Source organism: Microcebus murinus, chromosome 6 (assembly GCF_040939455.1).
Source record: "Microcebus murinus isolate Inina chromosome 6, M.murinus_Inina_mat1.0, whole genome shotgun sequence".
NCBI classification, from domain to species: Eukaryota; Metazoa; Chordata; class Mammalia; order Primates; family Cheirogaleidae; genus Microcebus; species Microcebus murinus.
Genome location: NC_134109.1, coordinates 93,172,135 through 93,192,879, shown reverse-complemented (window position 1 = coordinate 93,192,879; position 20,745 = coordinate 93,172,135). Strand labels below are relative to the sequence as shown.

The 20,745-nt window shown below is 34.8% G+C and overlaps 2 protein-coding genes across 4 annotated transcripts in view; one reads left to right on the top strand and one right to left on the bottom strand.

Moving 5' to 3' along the window:
- The window catches only part of MNS1 (meiosis specific nuclear structural 1), a 28,133-nt gene extending 21,592 nt beyond the window's left edge, over positions 1–6,541 (top strand). For both annotated transcript variants that reach the window (XM_076004395.1, XM_012783064.2), the window contains 3 exons: positions 1,403–1,660; positions 4,793–4,918; positions 6,406–6,541. In XM_076004395.1, coding sequence (XP_075860510.1) covers positions 1,403–1,660; positions 4,793–4,918; positions 6,406–6,498 — 477 coding nt within the window. In that variant the 3' untranslated portion in view covers positions 6,499–6,541. The remainder of the gene's footprint in view (positions 1–1,402; positions 1,661–4,792; positions 4,919–6,405) is intronic.
- Positions 6,542–7,112: 571 nt separating this feature from the next.
- The window catches only part of TEX9 (testis expressed 9), a 44,918-nt gene continuing 31,285 nt past the window's right edge, over positions 7,113–20,745 (bottom strand). For both annotated transcript variants that reach the window (XM_012783065.2, XM_076004396.1), the window contains 3 exons: positions 15,242–15,376; positions 7,694–7,828; positions 7,113–7,246 (listed from right to left, as the gene is read on the bottom strand). In XM_012783065.2, coding sequence (XP_012638519.1) covers positions 7,169–7,246; positions 7,694–7,828; positions 15,242–15,376 — 348 coding nt within the window. In that variant the 3' untranslated portion in view covers positions 7,113–7,168. The remainder of the gene's footprint in view (positions 7,247–7,693; positions 7,829–15,241; positions 15,377–20,745) is intronic.

Below are 20,745 nucleotides of genomic sequence, written 5' to 3'. Positions count from 1 at the left end.
TGTGGTAAATCCCTTATAGTCTCTGTTATCTGTAAGAAATCTGACCAATAGAGGTGTTAAGGCAGTATTATGGATCCCTTGAGGATATCAGTCTGCCTGGAGCTTTTGTTAGAATTGGACAAGTTAGTCAGGCATGGTGTGTGCATCCATAGTCCTGGCTACTCAAGAGCCTGAGATGAGAGTATTGCTTTAGCCCGTGAGTTCTAGTCAGATGTCTTAGTTCATTTGTGTTGCTATAAAACAATACATAGTACCTGCAGATGGATGATTTATAAAGAAGAGAGGTTTATTTGGTTCACGGTTCTGCAGGCTGTGCAAGAAACATGGTATTGGCGTCTGCATCTGGTGAGGGCCTCATGCTGCTTCTGCTCATGACGGAAGTTGGAGGGCAGCTGGCTTGTGCAGAGATCACATTGCAAGAGAGGAAGTAGCAGAGAAGAGAAGTGCCAGGCTCTTTTTAACAACCATTTGTCACAGGAACTAACAGAGTGAGAACTCACTCATTATTGTGAGGATAGCACCAAGCCATTCATGAGGGATCTGTTCTCATGACCCAGACATTTCCTATTAGGCCCTACCTCCAACATTGGGATCAAATTTCAATATCAGGTTTAGAGGGGACAAACGTCTAAACTATAGTAGCAAGTTTGGTTAGATTAGAGGATTTAAAATTTTCATTAGTCCTACTTGAATATAGTTGATGAAATAAGAGTAAAATGTCATTGGTGGAATCTAGGTATTAAGTATATGATGATCACTATAAAATTTTATTTTTGGTATGTTTGAAATTTTTCATAATAAAATGCTTAGAAAATAAAAGCTTGTAGGAAAGGACTTTAATTGTACCAAGAAAATTTGAATTTCCCCGAGAAAGGTCTGATTGTCATTTCTAGATTATTTTTGAGTTTTAGAGAATTTTGGATAATGGAAGGAATATTAGAAGACTGACTAGAGATGGCTAAATGTAGCTCTGATTTCATAAAGGGAGGAAATTGGAAATTGAAAAATACTTAGTAGCTTGGAAAGCTGTTTGAGGCAAGATTCTTGAATGTTTCATAGTTGGTACAAGTTTCAAAGACTTTGGATTAATAAACTCAGGTATGCAGAAAATTCTTGTCTTTTTTAAAGTAATTATATGTTAATTCTGACTACAGAAATAAAATGGCAAATATATACAAATTAAAATTTTTAAATGAGTTATAGAAGACAATCCAAAGGTAACATGTCCTTTAACTAGTTTTAAAAGGATGGGGCAAAATGTTATCATGAGAAGCCTTAATTTTTCAGTGTGCATGATTTCATGTTGTAATGCTATGCTTAACCAAACTACCCTACCCTTTCTTTATAAATCTGATGTAAGGAAATGGTTACTGAATTAACTCTTAGCTGTATTGGTGTTTAGGAAGAAGCAGAAGAGAAATTGAGAAAGAAAAAAGAGATGAAGCAAGATTTTAAAGACCAAATGGCCCTGAGGGAATTAGTGCTACAGGCTGCAAAAGAGGAAGAGGAGATCTTTAGAAAAACCATGTTAGCTAAACTTGCTGAGGATGATCGAATAGAATTAATGAATGCTCAGAAACAAAGAATGAAGCAACTGGAACACAGGAAGGCTGTGGAAAAACTTATTGAGGAGCGTCACAATCAGTTTCTTGCAGACAAAGTAAGAGAAAAGCAGTTGTTTTTGGATTTTTTTTTTTTTTTTGGCATTATCATTAAATAGCATCCGGCTCATCTATCATCCAGTAAACAGTTACTGAAAACCTTTTACATGCCAGACAATGTTAGATAGCTGTTTATTAATCATGATATATAAATTTTCTGGCCAATCATTTGTTAATACATCTAGAGAATATTGATGCTTTCTATATGCTAAACACTGGTTGGTATTGAGAACATAAAGGTAAATACAACTAAATCCATGTCATCTGTGAATTTATGGTCTTAAGAAAATAATATAAAAATTACAAATGTATGTTATATGCATGTGATAACAGTCATACAAGTATGGACGTTTGATATGGCACAGAGGAGAGATAGATTACGAATGCCCTGGTGGTATTTTGAGAAAGCAGGATTTTTCCAAGGGAAGCCACTGAAGAATTAGGAAAGCTACATGTTAAGATCAGCATTTTGAAAGATGATTCAAGTAACAGCATTGAGGGTAGATGTGAGAGGAGTAAGACTGGAGGTAGGGAGACCAGTAAGGAAGTTACTACAATAATACCAGTGATATGTGGTGAAACCCATGCAAATGGAGAAGGGATCTGAAAGATGTTAAGGATATAGAATAGATGTGGATTGGGGACCAATGAGATCTGGAGAGGTGAGAGAAAACTTAAGGCTACTACTAATAAATAATACTATAATTTCCATCTTTACTAAGTGAGTGGATGAAGTCCTAAAGAAACAGTATGTAGGAAGGAAAATAGATTTTAAGGGAATAAATAATCCCATTTTGTCCACATGGATTTTGAGGCCCTGGGGAAGATTTCTAATTGGAAATGTGGATTTAAGAGTTGGAGTGGGAACAAGGCTTGTGACTTTGGACACACTGATTTATCTATTTACGTTTCATCCATAATCTGTCTTAGTAAGATTTTTGTGGTTTAAGAACTAAATTAGGTAATAGGTAAACACTTTAAAAGATAAAGAGATCTAAATATGAAAAGTACAGTTAGGCATATGGTAAATACTTTTGAATAACAGAAGTCGTAGTAATAACATTTATTGAACATTTATATATGTCATTGTCATTCACTATTCTGATCTCATAAGCAAAGCAACAACTTTTAACTTTCAAACTTTTGAATTAGGTACTATTGCTATTCCCATTTTAAGAATGTGAAAACTGAGGCATAGATTATATATGTTGCCCAAGGTTTCACAGTAAATAGTGGCATGGCTGGAATTAATTAATTAATATCATTATACCAGTCTTTTCCTCCATGAGTGGACAAAAAGAATTCCCAGGATGTTCTTGTAATCAACAGATACTGACCTGCTAGACATTCTGCTGTATGTTGGTGAGGAAACCAAAACAAAAGCTTATTCTGGTAGCTTCTGATGTGATGCAGAAAATAGGGTTATAGGTACCCAAAAGACTGGATTATATATAAAACTCCATGATATACTAAGAATACATTTCTTAAATGTACATTGTAAACATTTATAGAATTTGGTAGTATGCAATTTACTAATTGTGCAATACATTTATGGCAGAACTATGTGGTTTCCCTGGAAATACATAAGAATAAAAGGAGAAAGGGGGAGGCTATTCTAAATTGGCAGCACTTTGCCTGGCATGTAGTAAATACTTTGTTGAATCAATGAAGGTGATCAACCATATCACATGGAGCACAGTAATCAAGGAGGCACAAAGTTAAAAGGCTTGGTTTGAATACTTCTTGCCTATAGAAAAGTAGAGCCAGTGACTGCCTACCTATCTTGTGGCTTACAGAGCTAATAAAACAGCCCCTGGAAGCTAAGCAGTTGGTCCTGGTTAGTACTTGGATGGGAGAAAGCTCCTGGTAAAAGTTAGCAAGATAACTATAAATCGAAATCAGATAAAGCTACCTAATGTGTAGATACTTATACAAATAACTAATGTCTTAATTTTTTTAAATTTATAAACATTGCCAGTATGAAGCTGTGGGCTTAGGTTTAAGTGTAAGATTGGGCAATACTTTTGTTCTAGCCCGAAAGCAAGGATACATCTTCTTGGTGATGGAACTTATTATTCTGCCTACCTCTTAAAAAACCATATGGTCTCACCAAATCTGAAACCCTCTAGGAGATAGTTTACCACCAGAGGTATTCAGAATTTGTCATAAATGGATAAATAAGTTTAACAATTTACTCTAATATAAATTTTTTAGGAGAAACATTTAATGTGGTCTACCAGATCTTAAGAAGGGAAATCCTGTATTATGTCCCCATTAGAGACTCTACATCATTGAACAAAAATTTAATAAGTGTGCTTTCCCTGTGACATTACAAAGCTTTCTTGCATCTCTCCTTTATAAGGAATAGATCAATTAGGATTAGGTTTGGCTGTACTTAGAGTCTCAACTTAACAGTGGTGTAATAGTTTACTGTTCTCTTACGTAAAAGTTCAGATAGGTAGTTCAGGGTAGGAATGGAGGCTCTGTTCTGTAGTCTTCAGGAATTCAGGCTCCTTCTAGCTTTTCACTGTGGCATCTATAGGGTATAGCCCTCTCTTTATTACCTATGTTGGATCTTTAGCCTTCATATCCATGTTTCAAGCAGCAGAGAGAAGTTGAAGAAGGGATAAAGGATGTACATAGATTGTTTTCCTGGAAGCTGCCATGATGACACTTTTGCTTCAAGAACTCTTGCTGCTATGCTTGTGCTTCATCCAGTCTTTAATATAAATATATGTATATGAAAATATTTATCCTTTAGATATATATCCCTATTCTGTTTTATTTACTATAATAATTTTTTTGTCTTACACTGTAAACTTCAGCATCTGGTATATGGAAAGCATTCAATAAATATTTGTTGAACTTATTAGGTAGTCACCTCCTTTGACTTTTTTCCCTTGGTAATGAAGACATTTTCCTGAAAATATATGCTTGCCACCCTAAATTCCCAATCATTACTATTATTCTTGTAATTTTAAAGGAATAATGAGGGCTAAAAACTATAGGTGTATATACATATATGTGTCATAAATAGTTCAATTTTATCTAATTCCATGAATAGTTTTATTTGGAAAACTTCTTAAAGGATAATATATTTTGTGGTAATCAAATTTCATTTATACTTCTAGCAACGTGAATTGGAAGAATGGCAGTTGCAGCAAAAAAGACAAGGATGTATTAATGCAATTATTGAAGAAGAAAGGCTAAAACTTCTCAAAGAGCATGCTACAAAATTACTAGGATATCTCCCTAAAGTAAGTGAAAAAAGCATGGTATTTGAATTTCAGAGGGCTTAGGTTTTGCTCCTTTCTTGCTCTGTTATGAAGCAGCAGTGGGATCTTGGCCAGGGATTCAACCTCTCTGTGCCCATTTAAAAATCTCTAAAATGGGAGTTGGTCTTGGCATATTATTAGAGGTATGAGCTTGATTTCATGAATTTATATATTAGAGGTTCTTTCTCCTCTTTCAATGTAGGAACTACATTGAAACTACCCAATAGCAGCTGTAATATTAATACTTGCTATAGAAAAGACAAGAAGATACATGAAAACATTAATGGGCACATGCTTGAATTGAGTCTGAGACAGATCTGCTCTATAGGAGGCTATAATTAGGTACTAGGTAAACTTGATTTATAAAATTCCAGAAGATAATTTTCTTGTGTATGAAAATAGAAAGAATTGAGTTTCATAGGCCACATAGACATCCAGACTTACATAGATAAAAGCACCATCCTTCAAATATAGAAATCATGCCACTTGATTATTTTATTAATTTGGTATGAGTACATACTTTGTGTTCAGTCTGGTGCTAAGGAAGAACATATATATGACTAATTACTGCCAAGCCACAGGACCTTATAGTCTAATTGGTTAAAATTAATGAATATAAAATGATGTATTAATGATAAACTCCCTATGTAATTGATAAATTTCATAAAATAGATTATAAATTCTAGGAGATTCTTTAGAATTTGATATTTTTGTAAGGGAAATGATTGTGGAGGCAGCAGGAGTACTTGATATTAAAAAATGACCTTTATCCTTTAGATCCTAAATGGCCCCAAATGACCTAAACTATCCTTTAAATCACAAGTAAATGTTTAATTTTATTTTAAAGAGCCTTATGCTGCATACTATAGGAGAAAATAAAAAACAGAACAGTGAAGAATTCCAAAGGGCTTGCTTAAATGGCTTAACTATAAACCTGGGTTCTTTCCTGGAAAATTCAGTGTTTTCTGATTATCCATAGAACTCTGGGGCATGAAAAAACCAATTCCATTTGTGAAGTCTCTTCACCCCTTACCTCCCTCATGTAATATTTTAATACCCTGAGGGAGGTGAGGGGTGAAGTCTCTTCACCCCTCACCTCCCTCATGTAATATTTTAATACCCTGTTTTAAGACAAGGGTAGGGTATATATACATTAAATGCCTTCCCATCCAGGTACTCCAAGCAGTAGTATTTATAATGGTACTTTACTACTTGCAGTAATAAAATAGAGGAGCCCAGCTTCCTACAAGTTTCTACACTGAAGCTGATAAATTAGGAAATTGGGTCAAAGAATATTATGTCTAGATATCAAACTTTTAGAAAATATTGATTTTTTTTAATTTAAAACTTTCATAAATCTATTCAACAGATTTTGTTTTCTTAGAGGTAACTTTACTAACCTCATGTCTTAAAGCATTTAGTGAAATATTCTGGCATTTAAAAGTAACCAAAAAATATTTTTCTTGTAGGGAGTATTTAAAAAAGAGGATGATATTGATCTGCTTGGTGAAGAGTTCAGGAAAGTATATCGGAAAAGGAGTGACATTTCTGGAGAGAAGTGATATCAAAGATTGGGTAAAAAGCTGGATCTTTTGTATGTTACCACTAGATGTCAGCATAACTTTTGTTTAACAGTTCAATGCCAGTAGATTCCATTGTCTAAAACATTACTGAATTTCATAATTTTAGTACTGATAATTTGAAAATCTGAATTCTGTAACATCAGCATATTATAATACTCCATATATATAAATATATTAGAGGCTAACTTCTCCATACCACTCCTACTATTCAGACCTTTTTCTGTTCACCTTGACTGATTACAGACTTCTAGCCCAAGTGAACTGCCCTCTATGTCTAGGAAATTTATTTAGAATTCAGTTGTAAAGTATCTGTTTCTGTCTACTATAATATAAAGAGAGTGAAGAATTTCAAAGTGCTTTATTACCTGTCACATTAAGAACTTAAAAACAGAATTTCTCCAGAACATAAAATATTTTAGTTGTAAAAACTCAAAAGAAAGGGCTAGTATGATACCAGCATCAAACATTAAATTCTTGTTGCTTTTACAAAATGTCTGTTTCTAATTATTACATATCAGAAGACTTTTGATTTCATAATCAAATATCTTCAATACTTATGAAGAATAAAAATAATTCAAACCATTACAACTTAAGTCAAATAAAATGGATATCCATCACACAGTCATAGAGACTAATTGAAGTAGATCATTTATGAATTTTCCCATTCAAGTGCCTTCATAAATTCCTGTTCAGTGAAAGATAGCATCTTGGCAGCTTCAATATGCATCTGTTTAAAAAAAATCAATAGTCTGATTTAGTATTAAGACTTGGATACAAAATAACAGAAAATATGTGGATAATATACTATCAAAATGTAAGTTCTGTTATACCCATATTTAGAGAAAGGAACAATAGTGGTTTGGTATCCATGTTCACTCTGAGGCAAACAATCCTCTAAGATAATAGTCATAATAGTCATACAAGTATACAGTGCTTTCTGTAGTCGGAAAGTACCCATACCCTATTTCCTAGTCCCATTTTTCACACTAATTTACTAAGGTGAAAATATCTACTTCCTTAGATAACACATTATATATGATAACACATTATATATGTTAAATTTCATATGTATGATGCATTTTATATAAAGTTTTGTGTCTAAGGATGTCACAATAAAATTAAACTTACCTAAAATAAAAATACATCTATGATTTACTTTAAAGGGTAGACTCACCTTCTGCTTTTTTAAAACATCAATTAATTTTAATTGTTTCTTGAATCCTATCATTAATTCTCCTTTTTGTTTTTCTAGTTTCTTGTTTTCTGATTTTAACACTTCAATTTTTTTATGTTCTTCATTTGCTATATCCTATAAAAGGAAAAAATTCTATTAAAAGAGTGCATATTAAAGAATATATGGAAGGAATTATAAAAACTACTGTTTTTTAAACTGAAATTTAAAATTTTTGTAGGTAAAAATTCCTTTACATTACTAAATTGCTCAGGTCTCCCGCATTTAAAAAATTGTTCAAGAAAAATGACTTATAATTCCAGTAATTGCAAAGTAGCTTATATTGGACCAATTCTCTGACAATAACAAATATTTACTCTGGATATAATTTAAAAAATATATTTGAAGGCATAAATAATAGTTAGCAGAAACTGAAAGTGATATGATCCTTGAAAGAACAGAGGCGCATACTAGTTGAGATCCACATGCAACTAGCTTCTCCCGAGAGCACTTTCTAGTTCATGGGATCACAGGGGATACAACTTAAGCAAAAGTAGTAGTCTTATTGAGCTGAGGAGTGAGAGAGCAGGGTTGCCAAGGTGGTACAAATTTTCAGGTAGGATGTCTTAGAAAAAGAGAGCGCTCAAAATATGCATACATACTTCCCCTCAAATCCTTGACAGATACCTAAGTACCATTTATGCAGTGAGATGCCTAGGAACCGGTTAAAGGGAATGGCTATGGTCTAAATTGCTGAGCAGAGAATTCATCCACTTCCCATGACAAGGGAGACAAAGTTTGTAATCTTGGTTAAAGTTTCCTAGATAACCTCTGCAGCAATTTGGACAACTCAGAAACTTTAAGGCAGGTCAGTAGAAGTTATAAAGTACAGAGAGATCCATACTTGAAATGTTACAAAGTCTTTCATACAAAAAGAAAATGATTCCAGAAAGCAAGCTGAATCTATGTAGACACAAATATAGAATTCTTTTTTAAAAATCTCTTTGAAAGAGACAGTAATGTCAGTAAGATGAGAGATTAAGAAGCTTCCAGGCCCTTGCTCCCTCACTAAAATATCACATATACAATATGCAGACCAAAGTAGCTTTGTGAGAACTCTAGAAACCACATAGGCTGCAGAAGCAACCAAAGGAACACCTAAGAAAAAAAAAACACTCAAAGTGATAGGAAATGGCATGGTCTAAAACTACTTCAAATAAACCTTAAGTTGCTTAAATACCAAACAAGGTAATGCAGGTTTGGGTATTCCTAGTCCAAAATCTGAAACTTTTTGAATGCCAGCCAAAGATGAAATTTGCTCAATGGAGCATTTCAGGTTTTAGATTTTCAGATTAGGGATGCTCAACCAGAAAGTATAATGTAAATATCCCAAAATCTGGTCCTAAGAATTTTGGATAAGGAATACTCATCCTGTATCAGAACACAAACTATTACCAGGAATAAAAATAGCCATCATAATAAAGGGCTCAGTTCATCAAGAGAACATAACAATCCTGAATGTTAATAACAGAGTTTCAAAATACATGATGCAACAATTAATAAAACTGTAAGGGGAATAGATAAACCCACAATTCTCTTCAGAGTTCAGTACCCCTCTCTTAATCATTGATAGAACAAGTAAACAGAAAATATGTAAGGATACAGAAGTCTAGAACATCACTAGCAAGCAACTTGACATAATTCAAATTTATAGAATACTCCACCCAACAAATGGAGAATACACATTCTTTTCGAGGGCATGTGCAACATTCACCAATTTAAACCATATTCTGGACCATAAAATAAGTATTCATAAATTTAGATACAATTCACAGATTCTCTGTGATAGAATTAAATGAAATCAATAGGAACGGTATCTGGGAAAATCCCCAAATACTTGAAAATGAAATGACAAACTTCTAAATAACCTGTAGGTCAAATAAGAAATCAAAAAGAAAAGAAAATATTTTGAGTGGAATGAAAATGAAAACACAAAAAAATCAAAATTTGTGATAAGTAGCTGAAGGAATTCAAAGAGGAAAATTTACAGTGTTAAATGCTTATATTAGAAAAAAAGGTTTCAAATCATCAACAATGTACTTTCATTTTAAGAAATTAGAAAAAGAACCCAAAGTAAAGAGAGAGAAAGAACAAAGAGCAGAAATCAGTAAAAGAGAAATTAAAAACCATACATCAGTGAAATCAGACTAATTTAGAATTAGTAAACTGATAAAGACTGATCAGGAAAAGACACAAATTACCAATACAAAAATGAGGAAGTGGGGGAAAACTCAAGAATATAGGAGGAATATTCAAAGGACAATAAGGAAATAGTATATGCTGATAAACTTGACAACACAGATGAAACGGGCAGATTCTTTGAAAGATTCCTAAGTACCCATGAAAAAAGAAAGCATATGTCCACACAAAGACTTATACATGAATGTTCATGGCAGCTTTTTTCAAAATAGCCCAAACCTAGACGCAACCCCAATGTCCATCAACAGGTGAATGGATGGACAAATTTTGGTATGTTTATATCATAGGTAAAATTTTTAAAAATGAACTATTGTTACATGCAACACGGATGAATCTCAATAACTGTACTGAGTGAAAGAAGGGACATTTAAGAAAAGAATACAAAATTCTAGAAAAAGCAAATGAGTTGCCTCAGGCTAGGACAAAAAGGCACAGATTATAAAAGGGACATGAGGAAACTTTTGGGGATAACATATATTATCTTCATTGTGGTGATTATTTCACAGGTAAATATGTAATTAAAACTCATCCAATTTTAAACTAAATATGTGCAGGTTTATTGTAGGCCAATTATATCCCAATAAATGGAAAAATAAAAGTAGAAAAATATATACTTAAAGATAGGTGAATAAAAAAATTGTAGAACATCACTTCAAGGGAAATTGTAGCTTTAATGTAATCGGGGAAAGAAGTGTTTAAAATCAACAATCTAAACCTTCAACTTCAGAAGCTAGAAATAGAAGAGCAAATTAAAACCAAAGCAAGTAGACAAAAAGATACAATAGGGAGAATTCAGTGAAATAAAAAACAGAATAGAGAAAACAAAACCAAAAGTTTCTTAAAAATATTGACAACTCACTAGCAAGACTGATCAAGAAAAAAAAAATCACAATATGGATGAATCTCAACATTATGCTGAGTGAAAGAAGCTACACAAAGAAGAGTAGGTGCTCTGTGATTCCATTTATATGAAATTCAAGTACAAGGAAATCAGAACTGGACTCAGAGGGGCCTAGAAAGGGATATGATGGAACTTTCTGGGGGTAATGAAAATATTCTATAGTCATCCCTGGGTATCCATGGGAAATCGTTTCCAGGATTCCCTTTGCCCCCATACCAAAATCTGCAGATGCTACTTTATATAAAATGACATAGTATTTGCATATGACTCACACATATCTTCCTGTATACTTTAAATCATCTCTAGATTACTTACAATACCTGATACAATGTAAATGCTATGCAAATAGTTCTTATGCTGTATTTATTTGTATTTTTTATTGTTGCATTGTTATTTTCTTTTTTGTGTGTTTTTTTCTCCCCCCTGCCTGCCAAATATGTTCAATCCTCAGTTGGTTGAATCAGCAGATGAAAACCCATGGATATAAAGGGCCAACTTATATATTGATTAAAGCGGTGTTACATAGATAAGAGCCAAAACTCATTGAACTATACATGTATAATCTATTCTATATAAATTGACTCATTTAATTCCCCCAACTTTTTTTTCCCCCAGAGACAGGGTCTTACTCTGTCACCCAAGCTGGAGTGCAGTGCTATGATCATAGCTCACTGTAAACCTTGAACTCCTGGGCTCAAGCGATCTTCCTGCCTTAGGCTTCTGAGTAGCTGGGACTATAGGTGTGTTCCACCACACCCAGCTACTTTTAAAAAAGGTTTTCTTGTGGAGACAGCATCTCACTATGTTGGCCAGGCTGGGTTCAAGCGACCCTCTCACCTTGGTCTCCCAAAGTGCTGGGATTACAGACATGAGCCACAGTGCCCGGCCCTCACTCAACTCTTTATGTCCCTTCAGCTTTACCCTTGAGCTAAGCATCTTGAAAGAATCACAGATATTCACTGTCTCTTTTTGCTCATCTGCATTCATTTTTCGTCCCCCTTGAACTTAGCTTCTTTCCTTTCACTCTTACCAAAACATGTCTAAAGTCACTTCTGTGTTGTTAAATCCAGCAAATTTTATCAGTTTTCATAGAATTTGACCTCTCAGCAGTATTCAACACTACTGACCACTCCTCCTTCTGAAGTACTAGAATTTTTCACAGCTCATTTCTAGGCCCTTGCTTCACCCTTCCTTTCGCCTACCCTGTCTTCCTATCTCTGTGCAGACTTCTCTAAGATTTCTCAGAGTAACTTCAAATGTAACATGTTATAGAACAACTCTTAATTTTCTCCCCAAACCTACTCCAGTGTTTATTTCAGCAAATAGCAGTATTTATCTAGTTATAAAAACTAGAGGTAAAAAAAAAAAAATCCTCCCTTAGGCTTCCCTTTCCCACAAACCCATATCCAGTCCATCACTAAGCCCTCCTAATGTATTTTTTGATACTTGGTTTCTTTCCATTTCTACCCCTATACTTTAGTCCAAGCTATATCATCTCTGTCTTACACTGTTACTCTTAACCACTCTTATCCACATCCATTCTGGCCACCTTCAAGTTGATTTTCTACAGAGAAAAACTGTACAGTGGATTTGCATTGCTTTTTGGATAAATCTAAAATCCTTAACCATGGCCTAAAGAGCCAGTTGGCATAACTCCTATATATTATGCAGATCTTAGCATTACATTTGGTTACTTACTCAAAGCACCATGTATCCTCCACAGCATTTAACACAATTGTACCTTAGTTTTGCTTGATGTATTATCTACATTAGATAATTATCTAAATTATCTTGGTTTTGCTTAATGGATTATTTAACATCTAGTTTCTCCACTCCAACATAAGGTGCATGACTGCAGGGACACCTATTTTTAAATTACTTTTGTATCTCTCTAGCCTGCAGGTACCTAGCAGGCCCTCATAAATATTTCTAAATCAATTAATGAAGAATTAGAAATTATCCATTCTTAATGAAGTAACATGGACTTTGGTGTCATTTTTTTTTTTTTTTTTTTTTTTGAGACAGAGTCTTGCTTTGTTGTCCAGGCTAGAGTGAGTGCCGTGGCGTCAGTCTAGCTCACAGCAACCTCAAACTCCTGGGCTCAAGCGATCCTACTGCCTCAGCCTCCCGAGTAGCTGGGACTACAGGCATGTGCCACCATGCCCGGCTAATTTTTTATATATATATATCAGTTGGCCAATTAATTTCTTTCTATTTATAGTAGAGACGGGGTCTTGCTCTTGCTCAGGCTGGTTTTGAACTCCTGACCTTGAGCAATCCGCCCGCCTCAGCCTCCCAGAGAGCTAGGATTACAGGCGTGAGCCACCGCGCCCGGCTGGTGTCATATTTTAAATGGATTTCAAGCAAACATCTAATCAAGTACTTTGTTTTTATGTAGAATTCCAGTTAAACCATCACTTTCATAGTTCCTTCCTTCAATGTGTTTCAGAGGCAATTACTATAAACCGAGAAATAATAGTGAATGAGACAGTTAGGATCCAGGCACTCAAACAGCATTGAGTTTAAGTTGACTGACTTTTCATTTCAAAAGTTATTCTTACTTTTTAAGCCAAATGACTTATTTCCTAATATCTGTGGAAATAAGTTTGCCATTTTTAAAATAGATCTTTAACTTTCTGATGAATATGAAGTAATCTTGTCCTATTTTATAGAAACCTTACTACTTCCCTGTCATATTTTCTTAAACATATATACCTGAATAACTTTAATTGCCTATTAACTATATGTCTGATCAGAATGAGAAGCAAAGTACAAAGACTTGAAATAGAAAAAATACACCTGCTCACAAAAGAAAACTTATGCACAGATTGGACCCCAAGGACGTTATTGCATATCCCAAAACATCCCTCAAATATAAAACTTAGAAATAGGCAAAATAATTGACAAATCAAAAGCTTAAGATATTCAGTTTAAATCAATCACCCATAATGCAGAGCTATGGTCAGAAGTATTTGAACACATCTAAGTTGTTTATATGGTGTTGTGGTTTTACACAGTTGTTTACACACTAAGTACTCATTACTTGAATTTTCAAAATGGCTGGCTAGAATAAGGAGAGTCATCTTTTGTCATGGAAACCAATTTTTCTTACTACTTTCCTGAAATACATGCTAAATATAAAGGTCAAATCTACAACCAGAATCAGGAAATCCTGATACATAGGTGGTTACTTTTCCTTTTTTTCTAAAATCTCTTTAAAATGCACCAAATTGGAATACTCTAGTAACATGCTAATTATTGGTAAGTCTGTAAAGATGACTTTCTAACTTGTTCATTTAATAACTTCTAGTAGTAAATTCCAGTAGTGCCATCATTCATGGCCCTTGAACATGAAAAATAACCTGAGCATATTGCATAAACTATCTCACATATGACATTTTTAAAACTCTGTAGTCAACTATGTCACATTTTTGCCTCTGTTAAACATGTTGGAGGAGACTTTTATCAAGGTCAGTTTTGTTCTGTTCCTATTGTCACTAACTTAATCCAAAATGTATTATCTGTGTATATAACGAAGGTGGTTCCTAATTTCATAACCAAGTCAATGTTAAATTATTAAATATTGTCCTAAGGGAGAGATTCCAATGGAGTATCATTTATTGCCTTTTCAGGTAAACACAGTACCAAAACCTAAGAGGCAGTATTTATAGAATATACAAAGAGCTTTCACACACATCAGTATTTGAGCCTTCATTTATTCAACAGATAGTTAAGGAATCAAATGCTAACTCTATGCCAAGCATTAGCTAGACACTGGAGATACGATGGTGATCATCATGGTAATCTGTAACAGTGGTTATTAAAATGTGGCTTCAGAACCAGTAGCATCAGAATCACCTGGGAACTTGTTAAAACTGCAACTTCTCAGGCCTCACCTCAGACCTACTGAATCAGAAACTCTGGGGGTGGGACCAGCTAATCTATGTTTTAACAAACCCTCCAGGTAATTCTGATACATACTCAAGTTTGAGAACAACTGCCCTGTAAAACAGCCCCTCGCTTTATATATTAGAAATTTGAGGTTCAGAGAATATAAAAGACTTGAGATACAGAAGATACTTTTTATTCTACTGCTTATTTCTCAGAGCTTAGAAAAATGTCTGGCATATAATATGGTTACCCAATAAAATTTGATAGATGAAGAAATAAATGAAGCTTCCAAAGACTTGTGCTGTCAACCAATTATGGCAACAACCAAGCATATAATCCTAACATGTTGAAAATGTACATATTGATATATTTCTTCTGAAAAAAGAAATGTTCATTATAACATCAAGAATTATAATTTTAGAACTATTATTTTTGACATTTTCATAAAATAGGAGGATACCAAAGGTAATCACTAATAAAGCTATTAGGTTTTTTCATACCTTATTATCTTGCCTTAATTTACTTAACTCCAGTTTATACTTGTCTGCTTCTTCTAGAGCTCTATTCAAGCGAACCTCTGTGGCACTTTGACTGCTTGCAGCCTGTTTTTGTATTCTTTTTTTATTTTCCAATTCCTGTATAGTAAAAAAAGATATGGAACCTTTATAAATATATCCCCCTTTTATTATTTTGCAACATTTTCCATATCCATATTTATGGCTTCCTCCCAAATTTTATACACAATTTCTCTGTCTGTCTCTCACTCTCTGTGTGTGTGTCTCTCTCTCTCTCTCTCGCTCACACACACACACACACACACACGTGCGCGTGCTAGAGGCTGAGCACTAAGTGATAGAGGTCTCAAGAAATTCTTGTCCCAAATGGAATTAGAAAAATGTGAACATATGCTAAAAAAAAAATGTAGTCATGAACAAGGCTTTCAAATTACTTTTTGTTTGAACCCAAGACATAGTATACTTGTCCTCTGTATTTATTTTATAGGTAACTCTTTATAACCATAGTTATTCCTTTGGGAATCTCCCCAAAGACCAATGTAAGACACAAATTCTCTTATAAATACTGTTTTTGTGTAGACCTGACAAAGTATATCATTTAAGAAACTATAACCCTATAGGAAAATCAAATTCTAAGCAGAAATAACATTACAGACTATTTTCCACATCCTGGGGTGGGGTTTAGACTTATATTTCTGTGAATATTCTAGGATATTCTGTTGCAGAGAGTCAACAAGCCAACATCTGAAGAAACGAACATACAGGATAAACTCTAGACCCCACTCTAATCTGGGACCCTTAGCCAGTTTCATCTCCTTTCATAGATGTTATTTTCAGTAACATCAGTGCTACTTGATCTTTCCCAAACAGCCATGGTGTTTCTTGCTGCTGAGTCTTTGCTCATGTTCTTCCTCCTGCCCTGATCCCTCCCAACTCCTCAATTTTATCTACCTTAAACCTACTCATCTTTTAAGACTCAGCGAGGGTTGTACCCTAGGGCTTTACCTTCTCCAGGAAGCTTTCCTCTCTAATCCTCACTTAATACCAGGTATTAAATCCCCTTTCCTTCAGGTCTTCTATAGCACCAGGCACACATTTTTCATAGTACCTGCCATGTGGTACTGAAACTATCTATTAACTTTTTTTCCCCCACTATGGTATAAGCTCCTTGAAGATTGGTGCAGTCTTAATTTCTGTATTCTCAGCACTTCAGTGGTATATAAAAGGCACTAATGACATGCTTATTAAACTAAATTCATTTTGTAATACTTAACCCATTCTTGTTTGGATCCCCTACAATGTAAGGCCTAGTCCAGAGCCTTAAACAAAGCAGATATTGTAAAATTGAAATGGTGCAGTTAAAACTATAGTTGTCTGTATTCTTGTTTTATAATTTTTCCCTGGCTGTATCACTGTTTTATTTGAAAACTGGTCTCCCTGGCTCTGAGTAATTAAGGGGAAAACAAAACATAACACATGCTGCTCTTTATGTAGGTTTCTAAACAAATCAAACTGTGTATGGATACCATCTGCTATCACAGCCTTCTTCACAGCTTTGTGGGTGGTAGCTACACGAAGAGCTAGCCTGATTTATCTCACTGCTCACATAGAAAAGGCAAAGATTCTCATTGGCTGCAAAGTCCACAGTTCTTATTGCCTTATTTCAGCCTCCTCTCATTAAAATGTGGAAATGAATCTTTACCCTTCTCTTGGCCTGCTGGTGACTTTGTAGCCTACTTCACAGAAAAATGAAAGCCATCCTTCATCATACAATGTCCTCCATCCCTGAATCAATACAACCCTCTTCTTGGGAGGTGTGGGAAAAAAAAAAAGATAGCCAGGAGAAGAGTAGAGTAGGAAAGTAAATCCACTAAGGGAAAACGTTCTTATCAAAAACTTGAAAACATTGCTGTTCCCAATCATACTCAAGTACCTTTTACAAAGCACAGACAAGATACCAATATTGTTATGAGACAGCTGACATCCTGAAAATAAAGTCAATAAAATAAATCTATTGTTATCAAAAAATGTAAGCAGTTTACATGCTACTAGATAAAAATTTTAAGAAAAATCTCAAGCTCTGGATTTTATAAGAAAGCTAAAGAAAATCAAATTTAACATTAAAACTCAACTACTATAAGCAAGAAAAAAGAGAGGCATGTATCAGCCAGAGCACAAGACAAAATTTAGTAAATGGTGTAAGAGGAACACAAGATGCCATAGTAATTCAGATGAGGATAAATAAATGATCAGATAAGGTTCCAGAAACAAGTGACTATGGTAGAAAAAGAATAGACTTAGAGTAAGAAAACCTGCCAGCTGTGGTAGATTCTGTTTCCATATCTGAAATTGGAAGTAATATATCTATATCTAATAGAGTTCATTCATTTATTCAACACATTTATTGATCACTATGTGCCAGGTACTATTCTGTATGATGGGTACATGGAAATTAACCAAAGTTCCTCCTCTAATGAAGCTTCTATTCTAGAGGAAGAGACAGAGACACATAAGAAACACATACATACACATATGTAATATCTGGCAGTGATAAGAGCTGTCAAGAAAAATAAAGAAGGGTGAAGGGGCAGAGCAATGAGGGAAGGGCACAGTTGTAGTCAGGGGAAGGCTTCCAAAGGAAGCCAGGGAATGATTCATGTGAACATCTTGGGGAAAGAATTCCAGATAGTAGGAACAATGAAGACAAAGACCCTGAGCAGGAATCAACTGAACATATTCAAAAATCACCTAGAAGGTCAATGTGATTTCAGCTGAGTGGCACAGGCACAGTTAAGTCTTGAGACAGGGTAAACGGGCAGGGCGAACTCCAGTGGCCCTCGTAAGCCATACTTACAAATTTGCATCTTCTTCTGAGTAACATGGGAAGCCTCTGAAGGGTTTTAAGCAGGGTGGGTGGGTGGGTGGGTGTGGTGATCTAAGTTTTATAAACATTCCTCAGGCTACTGTGGTTATTACCAATCTAGGAGGTTATTGGAAGAGTACAAGTGAAAGACAGTGGCTTGTGCAAAAGTAATGAACATTTTGAGAAGTGGTTAATTCTATGTATTTTGAAGACAGAATTAACAGGTCTTATTGAAGGGCTGTATGTAAATGTACGGAAAGAGAAAGATCAATATGACTCTTGAATTTTGTACTAAACAACTGGATGATGTCTTTTACTGAGAGGAGAAGGAAGAGAAGCAGGTTTGCTGAGGTCAAAGAAGCAAGAGCTTTCTTTAGGGCATGTGAAATTTAATACAAGTGGACATAAAGAGGTAAGAGCAAGAAATAAAAACATGGAGGCAATGAACATATAGATGGTATGTAAAGGCTTGGAAGTGAATGAGATCACATAAGGCCTGGATGTAGACAGAGAGGAAAGCCAAAGATTGAGTCTTGGGCACTTGAACATGTAAGGCCAGGAAACTGAGGAAGAAAATCATGAGTGTGGTACTCCCAAAGCCAAACAAATAACGTTTCAAGGAGGAAGTAATCAATTTTGTCAAATATTGCTTTGATATAAATAAATATGAGGAATAATAACTGACCACTAGAATTACAATACAGATCACTGGTGACCTTAGTTAAGAATAATTTCATAGCAGAGTAGAGATGGAAGCCTAACTGGAGTAGTTTCAGGAAAGAATGACAAATGAGAAATAGAGACATTGAGTACAACTATTCTGAGAAGCTTCACTATAAAGGGGAGCAAGGATATAGGGCTGGAAATTGATACGAGATCAAAAGAGTTTAATATATACATATATATGAGATTCTGTGCCATGTCTGTGTGCGAATGAGAATAATCTGAGAAATTTGATTTTGTTAGAGAAAGACAGGATAATTTTAGGTGCAAAGTCCTTGAGGAGGAGAGAGTGTATGGGATCCAGTGCGTAAGTGAAGGGATCAGCTTTGGACAGCAGAGGTAGAAATCCATTGTAATGAGGGGGGAATGTGGCATATATGAGTATAAAGGCAGAGATGTTTGATGATTTAGTGACAGGATGATGATCCTTTTTTTTTGAGACAGAGTCTCGCTTTATTGCCCAGGCTAGAGTGAGTGTCGTGGCGTCAGCCTAGCTCACAGCAACCTCAAACTCCTGGGCTCAAGCGATACTACTGCCTCAGCCTCCCCAGTAGCTGGGACTACAGGCATGCTCCACCATGCCCGGCTAATTTTTTCTATATATATATTAGTTGGCCAATTAATTTCTTTCTATTTATAGTAGAGATGGGGTCTCACTCTTGCTCAGGCTGGTTTCAAACTCCTGACCTCGAGCAATCAGCCCGCCTCGGCCTCCCACAGTGCTAGGATTACAGGCATGAGCCACCGCACCCTGCCGAAGTCATCTTTTGATTATGTTTTCTCCATGAAATAGGGAGCAAAGTCAAGAGCTAAGACTGGGGATGTTGGAAGGGGTGTTAGAAAATTAAGGAAAGAGAACCAACTGTTTAATAATTATCTCTGAAAGTGGGTAAGGGAACTGACCTCTCCAAAAGTAGGAGTGGAAAATGCATTACACTTGAGATTTGTAAATAAGTTAATGTAGGATTGATTAAACAAGAAAAGAGATAATTATCAGCATCAGGACTTACAAGGGGTATTATTACAGATCATACAGGCATTATAAATATCATAAAGGAATATTATAGACAACCACTTAAATGAAGTAAACAAATTTCTTGAAAAATGGAAATGACCTAAGCTGGCTCAAAAAGGAACAGAAAATCAGAATAGATGTGTAGCCACTAAATAAATTGAACTGGTAATTAAAACCATCCCAAAAAGGAAGCTCCAGTCCACATGGTTTTACCTATGAATTATATCAAACATATAGATCAATGTAAAGAATAGAGTCCAGAAATAGACTCACACATAGTCTATTCATTTTCTACACAGATGTCATGGTTACTAAATGGGGAATGAATAATATTTTCAATAAATACTATTTATTATTTGTATGAAAAAAATGAACCTTGACCCTTACCCATATGTCACACACAAAATTAACCTGAAATTAGATCATAGGTCAATTTATATATGATATTGAGATACACACACATACTATAAAACTTCTAGAAGAAATAAGGAGAAAATCCTCATGACCTTGGAGCGGACAAAGATTTCTTAGACAAAATGAAAAAAGCACAAACTACAATAAAATAATATATTGGAATTCCATCAGTATTTAAAATTGCTGCCTTTTAAAACACAGTTAGGAAAATAAAGTGAGATTGGGAGAAACTCTTCACAATGTATATTCCTCTAACAAAGAAATTATATAAGGAAACATAAGGGAAACAAATAAGGAAACAAAGAACTTTTACAACAACTCAACTGTTAAAGTGGGCAAAAGGTGTGAACAGACACATCAACAACGGAGTATGAATGGCCAATAAGCATATGAAAAGATGTTCAACCTCAATAGTTATAAAGGAAATACAAATTAAACCACAATGAAATACTACTTCTTCCCTTGTAGAATGGC